The sequence below is a fragment of the Pundamilia nyererei genome, unplaced genomic scaffold, assembly GCF_000239375.1.
Source record: "Pundamilia nyererei isolate P.nyererei 1_Seehausen unplaced genomic scaffold, PunNye1.0 scaffold00031, whole genome shotgun sequence".
In the NCBI taxonomy this organism is placed as follows: Eukaryota; Metazoa; Chordata; class Actinopteri; order Cichliformes; family Cichlidae; genus Pundamilia; species Pundamilia nyererei.
In genome coordinates this window covers 3,226,512-3,236,570 of record NW_005187432.1, presented here as the reverse complement: position 1 = coordinate 3,236,570, position 10,059 = coordinate 3,226,512, and the positions used below count along the sequence as shown (strand labels likewise).

The window sequence follows — 10,059 nt, the reverse complement described above, 5'->3', positions numbered from 1 at the left end:
TCAGTCCTCTCTTTCTGTCTCTCTATACCAAACCAACAAATGTAATTTCACATTTTGTTTCTCCAGGTTATGGACACTCTGTCCAAGCTTTCACACACGACAGTTGCTCAGCAAGCAGGATTCAAGTAAGTTATCAAGTTTTCAGTAAATTGCTTCTAAGTGTTATTTCTAGGAAAAAAAGGTCATCTAACCATGTGAACTTTCCTTTCACTTATATCTTATCTCCTCCTCCTTCTCACCTTACCCACACTGCAGGCACATTTATAGCTATGTCTAATTTCCATCTTTAACAGCTAATGATTAAAAATGTTTCTATTTATACTTGACTGTGCAAACAGCAGTGGTATTAAATTAAAAGACAAGATATAATTGTTGAGTAAGTATACAAAATCAATATGTCAAAAACAGAAATGAAGCACAGGCTGCAAAGTAGTTAAGAATAGATACTGTTGATCTCAACGATCAGTTCAGCAGTTCTAACAACTGATCATTAATCATTTTTTAGTGTAAAATATATTTTAAACAATTGCAAGTCTTCCTCTTTTGAACAAAGTACGCTTGGTTTTATAAGTTTCCATCTTTTTCTATTAGACTGCTCTTGATATCTAAATACATGCTGATTTATCAAAAGTTATTTTCTTGTCCTAAGTTACTCAGCAGTGCTTTCCCCCCTGACTGGAGCATTTATTCTGTTAAATACTGAAGCTTATACTACTTTACTGTCACTTCCAGGCCATTTCCAACGGACGAGAGCCTACAAAACGAGGACATTTACAACAATCTGGAAGACATGATTGAGTATGTATGAAGCTTCTCTCTGTGGGCCCATTACTAGTGTTGATAGAACGTGATTATTTCACTCAGTAGCAGAACCAGCTCTGCTCGTCATCCATGCTCTCCTGGGGTCTGGACACCCACATGTTTTGTTAACTGGCTTGGCTCCGTTTCGATGTTACTGTCAGAGGAAATGAATGAGTAATTCTACATGTTTTTGCTGAGTGCTTGCACACCCACATCAGGGATCTGGATGGGTGCTGCTGACAATGTGATTGATCGACAGAGAAGAGTAATCACAGGTGTATAGAGCAATTTTTGCATTACGCTCGTAGCAAATAAGGCTTTTAATAATCTCCAAAATTTTCATTTCTGTGAATCATTCCTTTTGGAAATACATAATTCCTGAATGTTAAATGCAGTGATTGTTATTTAATGCTGAGTTACTCAACCGGTGTAACAAAGGTTACTTCTTGCATCTCTTGTGAATGCAAAAATTAACTGATAATCAGCAGATTTCAGTGGTGTTTATTTATTTTTTTGTGTATGTCATAGTGAGAATGTTCCTGAGGACGAAGATGACTTGTATGCAGCGGTCTATGGCCTAGAAGACGATTATGCTGGTGGCGAGATCTATGAAGACCTCATGAGAACGGAGCAGCTTCCCCCACTGGTACCACAATTAGTCAGCGCTCACACACACACACCTCTCAAACACCACACAAAACACTGAATACCTTTAACTCACATGTCGAATAGTTGGTGGGCGTTGTTGGAAACAAAATCCACAAAATCCTAATTACTAAAAGTTTAGTGCAGCTTCTTACCCGGTGCAGGATAATCCTCTAAAACTCAGCATTGCAACATCTTTACTGAGCAAGACTCATAATTTAAATAACTTCCACTTCCACAGTGTAAAAAAATGTTCCAGTCATATACTAATATATAATGAGTTAAGAGACATATATGTTATAGTAGTCTTACGCCCCTCTGCAGCCCCTAATCTCTATAGAGTCACGTAGAAAAATTTCATGGGATTGTAAGTCCTGTGAAAAAAAGTACTCACCTGCTAACCATAAGTACTAACCACAACCTAATTGTAACCCTGACACTGAAACCACATTTCGAACTCGTGAGGATGGGCATTTTGTCCCCATAAGTGACTGTGGGGCCCCACAGGTAAAGAAGCATGACAATTTTCTGTCCTCACAAAGATGTCTAAACATGTACACACACATGAATGACTAAATTACATTATAAAATAAGGTGAGATACCTTACTAGTCTGTTATTTAAATCCTACTACTTAGAATAAAGAATAGAATAAATCTAACTATTGAAACATTTTATATGGGTTATACTTGCAAATTGAAAAATCCTCCTAATTAATCCTAAAATTTAAAGCATATCAAAGGCAGATTCTTCCGATTTCTTGATAGTTTTAAAAGTATTTTAGTAAATTTTGGTTTGAAGGGGCCTAATTCTGTTCTCTTCATCTATTCACTTGCCACCTGCTGCACCTTACTCTCTGTTTTGTGGCTGTTAAAACATTGCTTTCCTGTCTGCAGATAGAAATAACAAAACGATTTTCTTTTCTTTTAAACATTCAAGCAACAGTTTCTAAGATATCTGTCTTTCTAGAAGCAAGCAGAGGTTGATATCCGAAGCTGCTGCCTTACAGAGATTAAACAGACAGAGGAGAAATACACGGAAACCCTCGAGTCAATTGAGAAGGTACTGAACTCTTGTTTTTCCTCTTTTGAACTAACAAATGATGGATTTACTGCATCATAATGCTAAATCTAATCTCAGTGACAGTAAATGCTGTAATTGTTATAATTTTATACAACACACGGAGCACAATATTGGGGTTTTTATGGGGAATTTTGGGGAAATCCCCAGTTGCCAATTCCCTAATTTGTTTGCTGTCAAACATCCTATGTGACGTGTGTAAATGGTTTCAGTATGAGTTATAAATTATTTACAAATTCACTTTCACGCTGTTTGTAGTTTCCAGCTGTACAGTAAATAAGTAAAATGGCCTAAGAAGAGGAGCTGAATTCAGTTTCATTTAGGTTTTCAATGCTTCTGTCTCCAGTATTTCCTGAACCCACTGAAGAAATTCTTCTCTACTTCTGAAATAGACAAAGTTTTTGTAAACATTCCAGTAAGTCACGCTAGTTCTCACTCTTGCCACACACAATTGAAAGATACACTTTTCTGTTCAGATACTGATGACTTCTTTCTCTGATGCAGGACTTGGTTAGACTTCACAAGAGCCTGATGGCTGAAGTGCAGGATTCCATCTTAAACAAAAATGCCTTAAATCTCTACCAGATTTTTATCAGCTACAAAGAGAGGTATGTGAGGAATTATGAACATGTTGCATGTAACAAAAAAGAAAAGTCTCAGTTATTTGAGTTGAACTTTCGCTTGTGGAAATATGCAACTACAGAAGTGCTGATTTTTGTAGTAATTTAATTTTCATTGATTGCTATCTGCAAAATTTATATTAAAGCTGTCAGTGTTGTGTAAAAATCATTCTTTAAGCCCACACATTTTAAGTCCTTAAACTTTGTACAGGTGTGTTTCAGGAAGGTTCAGATTAGAACTAAATATATATATGTATATACAGCTGTTTGAGAAATGATCCTTAACAACATGTGTGGCCCTCCGTGCACACCCAATGTCCCTTCCTGCTAGTCACCACTCATCATGACCTCATTTCCATTGAATTTTTATAGATTGCTCATTTATGGAATATACTGCAGTCGAGTGGAAATTGCCATTGCCGTTTTAGACCTCATTTGCAAAGAGAAGGAGGATGTCCGTCTGAAGCTGGAGGTGAGACATTAGAAGAAGCGGGCCTGTCTATAACATGCAATGACCACCGATATACAGATCAAGCTTTTAGTGACCTCTAGTGTATACTGTTTTCACTACACTTACACGTCTTTAGATAATGCATTATGCGCTTCCTTTGCTTCAGCTTTAACAACAATGATACTAGAATTTAAAATATATATGTTGTCATTCTTACTGCCAGTCAGAGTTACATCAACAGGACACTTAAAGTGAATGTATTTGATGCATTCTAGGTCGTACTGTTCAGTTACTACATTTTTGTTCCAGGAGTGCTCCAAAAGGGCCAACAATGGGAAGTTTACACTGAGGGACCTGCTGGTTGTCCCAATGCAGAGAGTCCTAAAGTATCATCTCCTTTTGCAGGTAGAGATGTTTGACTCACGCAGTAGCATAAAAATAACATGTGACAGAAAAGTCTTTGTGGCTTTGTTACTTTTTCTTTGGGTTAACAAGTATTTGGTATTATTTTAATATCTATGACTCACTTATCACTTTATATACATCTACATTTATACTGAGTAATTTCAGTGGAATAATTTATGTTTATGTGTAGCGAAAGATTAGTTGATTGATCCCAGAAAAGAAAGCAAAAATGTCAAATTGAAAAAAATAGGGTTGTTCCAATTTTATCATCATTTGCAAATATTTTAAATACTAAAGCATTCATCAACTGGTCATAAAAATAGTTGTCAGTTGCAACCCAGCTTCTTGCTGGGGTGCTTGCACGGTTACTTGTTGCTATGGGAGGAAGGAACATCCAGAATTTCCAGATGTTGTTTGGTTTTTCTATGTGTGCCCTAGAAAAATCCATAAAAAGTTTGATGTTTATTTAATACTAAAAATATTTTTTACATTTGGTGCAAGTTTTAATCACTTCAGAGTGAAAAGGGCTTTTGTCAACTTTATTTTAGTTGCTCCAACTACCTTGTAGCATGTCAGTGACCACTTGAGGGCGACATCCTCCACAAATTTGATTCATTGTTCTCTCCCTTTGATATCCCAGAAGATCCACACTCAAAAAAAGTCTAGGTTATTATTTAGTTCATTATGTTAGTGCATTTTGATATATTCTCCTTTTTCCTCCAAAATTAACTGAACCAAGATTGTTTTAAATCATTCTCAGAATTTATGTAGATTTGTTACACATTTTGTAGGACGGTTGTACATAAAGTATTCATTCACATACTGGATTTCAGACTTCAAGCTTGTTAGATTCCCACAGATTTCACTGCATACTGATTTACTGTATGACACCATCTCCCCAGCTCAGTATGAATCAGAGGTCAGACTACAGCTGGCAGGATAGATGAGGGCTTTGCCTAGAGAGCTTTTAAAAAAAATTGTTGTGGAAGGTAAAGCCCTCCATGGTGAATGGTGTTGATCCTGGGAGTTCTCAGACACCCCTGAGGAGAAACTGTGTGATGGAGGGACAAAAAAGAATGAAAGGGGAAAAGAAGTGGTGAGGTGGAAATTAAGTGAAAGAGGTTACAGCACAGTTAGGAAAGAGCATTGTGCCATACACGGCGCAGACACACCAGTTTGAACAATAGTTAATCTCTTATTGTGTAACGTTACCACAGAGCTAGTCACACCGAAAGTCATTCTACCACTTTTAATATTAAGCACATATAATATACATAATGCTGTAATAATGATTAAATCTTGCTAACGCAGTTTTTCTGCCACGAACATCAAACACACACAGCAAACAGAGTATCGGCGGCATGTATTTTTAACTAGCAGCATCTGTCTAGAATTAAAAATAAAATGTCAGCAGAAAATGAAGCACAATGCTAGCAAACACGTTTTCTGTTCAAGTACGTAGTCTTATTTGCTGTGGAAACAATTCACTGTGGTCTAGAATTGTTGCATGTTTTCTTTATTGCTTAACAGTTGTTTTGATGGTAATGAACCCAACGTCTTCCATGGGAGATTGTGGACAGGTTTCATCAACAGATTGATTCCCCTGTGCAGGTTGCGCTCACAACAGTAACTTCCATGTGATTAAAGAAATAGATGTTTCTGTGTGTGTGTGTGTGTGTGTGTGTGTGACATCCCTTTTTCTTCCTGCACTTTAACTGCTGACATTCAATAGTATTTGAATGTCAGCAGTGCCGTGTATTCATATGAGTTTTGTTTATTGCATCTAGGAAGAGAAAAACCATGCGTGTATTCATCTTTATACTTCAAGCTTGAAGAACAGAAGAACTTTAAAATTTAAAACTGTTTTATGAGTGAGTGCGAAGAGTTGTCTGTGTCTATGTGCTAGACTTGCGACCTGTGACAGACTTGTGACCTGTCCAGGGTGTACCCTGCCTCTCGCCCTAAGACAGCTGGGATAGGCTCCCCCTCCCCCGCGACACTGAAAGAGGACAAGTGGAAGCGAATGAATGGATGGATGGATGTACACTTTCAAATTTACCTATATAATGGATTTTATGAATATATTATGGAATTAATTATCTTTATCTTTACATTACTGATATTTATATAGTGTGCAAAAGTCTTGAGCCACTCCTCAAGTCTTTATATTTTCCTTCCTCATTTATCTTTGGACATTGGCTGCTTTTTCACTCATTTTGCATCCAGTCCTTGTACCTGACCATTTTAAAAATGTATTTATTTATTTTTCTTGGCCAACTCATCAGATGAGTCAATGTTGTGTCTACACATAACAGGCAACTTAGCAAAGAACCTATTTTAAACAGTGTATTTAGGCACTTTGTTACTTGCATCTTGTTGCAGAAGCACGCGATTTCTTGTCTCTGTAGGGTCCCAGACACCTTAACACCCACTCACATCCTGGGCCTTCTGACCTCAGGAAATCACATGATAGCATGGGGCTAGGTTTCACAATGAGTTCACCCGAAACCTTGGCTGATTGTGACCTACACCTGTTTTCACACCTTGGTTCGTGTGATTAGGTTAGAGGATCACTAGGGGTCCATTGTCCCTCTTGGGGGAACACTCCCACAGGGCTTAAGTCTGGGACTCTCCAAAATTTGACCTTAGAACTGAAGAAGCTTCTTGGAAGTCTAGACGCTTTTCTTTCCAAACGCCTTAGACCACATAATTTCTTCCCGAATTTCCCCAAAATGCCAAGGTTTAGGCATAAAAAGTATTTTCAGTCGTTGAAAAGTATCTGACAGTCAACAAAGACCTGACACGACACCTGAGAGATGCCGCTGACTCTTCAGTTCATCCATCTACTGCTCACTGAAGCCTCATCAAAAATGGTCTCGGTGGAAGAGTGTCTGTCACGGAAGGATTTTTGAGGATGTGAAACCGCACAAAAAAACTGAGATCAATTATGCGCCATACTGAAACTGGACTGACAGTAAGTGGCAGCAGGTCTTATTGAGTCACGAATCCAAAATTGGAAATTTTGGTTCAAATCTCCACTACAGAGGACGCTGGGACAGCAACAGTGAGTGTTTACAGGCATCTTTAAAACTTGGTGGAGGCAAATGCGATGGATGGTGTTGGGGTCTTGTCAAACTGATGAAAGTATAAACAGAGAAAAGTACCATCAGAATTTGCTCTCCTACGCAATACCATTTGAAAAGCATCTGATTGCCAACTGCAACAGCATAAAAATGATCCCAAACACACTACCAATGCAGTAAAAGCATACCTGGATTCGAAAACACACAAACATTGTCAGTTATAGGCTTCCTCAGAGCCCAAACCTCAACATTAGTGAAGCAGTGTGGACTCAACTTCATATACAATGGAACAAAAGGCAGCAGCAGCCGAAGCTTGCCCACAAGATTTTAGGCTGTGTTGAAAAATAAAGTTGATCTTACCAAATATAAAATTTCATGTTCATTAGAACTGTTTTGCTTTGTATACTTTCCATGAATATTTGCACATTTCAGCGAATCACTGCACTATCCCACTTTCCATGTAAAATATAAAGTAATGAGGAACGACTCAAGACATTTGCACAGTATTGTATTTCTAATTGTTCATTCTGAAAGATCATGGACGAGAATTAAACTTACTTCATTTGCTTCAAATGATATTTATACTTTGATAAATCCCATCACCAGCCTTTGCCGAGAAGCTTTTTTTTCATATACTTTGAAAATTAAACAAAGCAGAAGAAAGAAACCCTCCCTTTCTTTCTTCATTCATTTAATTTTGATTTCAGAGTATAATTATCTAATTACCTGATGCTATCCTGATGTTTTAACAGCTGTCCTCTGAATATGAAGGGACCCATTTGGTATAGGATGAATCTTGTCTTTCATACAATTTAAAAGTGATCCTTAATATAAAATCAATCCATGTAGTGATGCTAAATGTGCTTGCCTATGCAATTGTAGTTCTGTTAGTGGATGTAGTCTGCCACTTATTTTCTTTTCCTCTCTAACAGGAGCTAGTCAAACACACTCAGGATGCTGCTGACAAGAGCAACCTGAAGATCGCTCTTGATGCCATGAAAGTAAGTGCAGTGCTTATGGTAAATGGTACGTAATCATAGTGATTTTAGACTGTTAGCAAAAGCAGGCTGATTCAGCAGATTATTCCAAATGGTCTGTGCCATTCAACTATCAATACCTATTAAATAAAAATAGGAAGCAAACTCAAACACAGACACACACAACATGACATGATGGCTTTTCTGACTGAAGAAACAAACAAGAAAAAGAAACTACAATACAAACACGCATTTATCCATTTAAAGTAAAGGTGTGGAGAATATTGTCATTCACTTTGTCTCCCCATCTAATTCTCAGCACTGAAACATGCACATATTTTAAATGGGCGATTTCCCCAAAATGTAGCACAAAAGACATGATACTATCTTTACAACACGATTTGTTTTACATGTTTAAATTCCTTCAGACTGAACTTACAAAGCATAATATGTGTGTTTTTGTGTCTGTGTGGGTCTGTATTGTCAGGACCTGGCTCAGTACGTCAACGAGGTGAAGAGAGATAATGAGACTCTAAGGGAGATCGACCAGTACCAGAGGTCTATTGAAAACCTGGTAAAATAAAGATTTTTTTTCAACAATTAGCAGCAGCTGTTAGGATTGACCACATAAGAGTGTAAAATATCACTGCAACATGTTTTTTCTTTTAGAAGACATTCAGTTTTCGCAAGTGGTTAAAAAGTCCAGTCTTTGTCTAAATTTAATGTAGTCTAAGGGAATCCACCACGAAACAGAATTCAGCTCAAACATGCACAATGATAAAAGATGCCACTATATACGGCTAATAATAGAGGTAAAAAGTGTATTTTATGTATCTTTGAGGTCTTAAAAATCCCGCCTTAAACCATATCAGAGATTTAGAGAAAGCTAATACCATTTAGAGCTGCAGTGATGACTATCCACAGAAAATGTATTGGGTAATAGCTTACTAAATATTTCAGTCATTCTTCTTAGGTGCGAGATGTGAAGAACTTTTCTTTTTTTTTGTAGATTTTTCAACTGTGATTAAAAACAGAATCATAATAAATGTCTGATGGGATAATAAAACATTTTAGATAAGAATGATTTAAAAGTAATCTGCATAATTATGGATAATTAATGCAATTTAGCTGCATCCACTGAAATATATTTATATTATTGTTCAGCATTACCGCTGACATTAAAATGTAAATTATGTTTTTACATTTCTGAAGGTTTCAGTAGTTGAGAGAAGCTGGTCAAAGAAAAAACAGGGAGGTTACAGAGAGTCATGAAACCCAGCAGCAGAGACAAGAGAGCTTGTCAGATTACAAAGACCCTCATCCTTGTCTTGACCTGATTGCACATGAATCAACTTTAATCAGTGAATCAGGTGGCAGGAATCAACTGATCTAATCAATTGAATGTCCAAAAACCTACCTGATGTCTTATTGTGAATATTATGTGAAAATTTATTTGCAGAAGTTAATATTTTATGGGGATTTGATTCATATTAGTATACTTTTAGGTACTTTTATGAATATATATTGCATTCCTGAAGTAGCTGTTAGGTGTGATTAAAACCTTTTGCTTTCTCAAACTATCTTCATTTATTTTTCTCTTCTTTTTAACTCTTTAAATTCAACTTTCGCTTGGATTCCAGTTGGTAGGTCCCAGTTCTGCATCAAAATGTTGAATTAATCAGATATGATCCTTGTATGTTTTTCAAGCCTTGAGAAAGATGAACCTTGACATTTTAAGAGTTGCTTGATCTCCAAAGTGTATAGTCTAGTGTTTTTACCTTCTTCGTGTTTTGTTTGCAGAACACGCCGCTAGTCACCTACGGCCGGCCAAAGGGAGATGGAGAGGTGCGCATAGTCTCCAGTGTTGACAAGAAGAAACAGGACAGGTTGTTGTACCTCCAAGTTCATTGTTTGGGAAGGAAAATTAGGATTGCAGACAGGAAACACATGCATGTTAAATTAATTTTAATGAAATGGTTTTCAAATTTTCAGAAAAAT

General features: G+C 37.0%; 1 protein-coding gene across 1 annotated transcript in view; it reads left to right on the top strand.

Annotated features, from left to right (window-relative positions):
• LOC102192005 (guanine nucleotide exchange factor VAV3-like) overlaps positions 1–10,059 on the top strand; it is a 49,725-nt gene that overhangs the window by 11,436 nt on the left and 28,230 nt on the right. Inside the window, exons 3-13 of the mRNA XM_013909772.1 lie at positions 67–125; positions 733–798; positions 1,330–1,447; positions 2,415–2,507; positions 2,872–2,940; positions 3,030–3,133; positions 3,518–3,617; positions 3,906–4,001; positions 8,017–8,085; positions 8,549–8,635; positions 9,862–9,963. Of these exons, the coding sequence (XP_013765226.1) occupies positions 67–125; positions 733–798; positions 1,330–1,447; positions 2,415–2,507; positions 2,872–2,940; positions 3,030–3,133; positions 3,518–3,617; positions 3,906–4,001; positions 8,017–8,085; positions 8,549–8,635; positions 9,862–9,963 (963 nt within the window). The remainder of the gene's footprint in view (positions 1–66; positions 126–732; positions 799–1,329; positions 1,448–2,414; positions 2,508–2,871; positions 2,941–3,029; positions 3,134–3,517; positions 3,618–3,905; positions 4,002–8,016; positions 8,086–8,548; positions 8,636–9,861; positions 9,964–10,059) is intronic.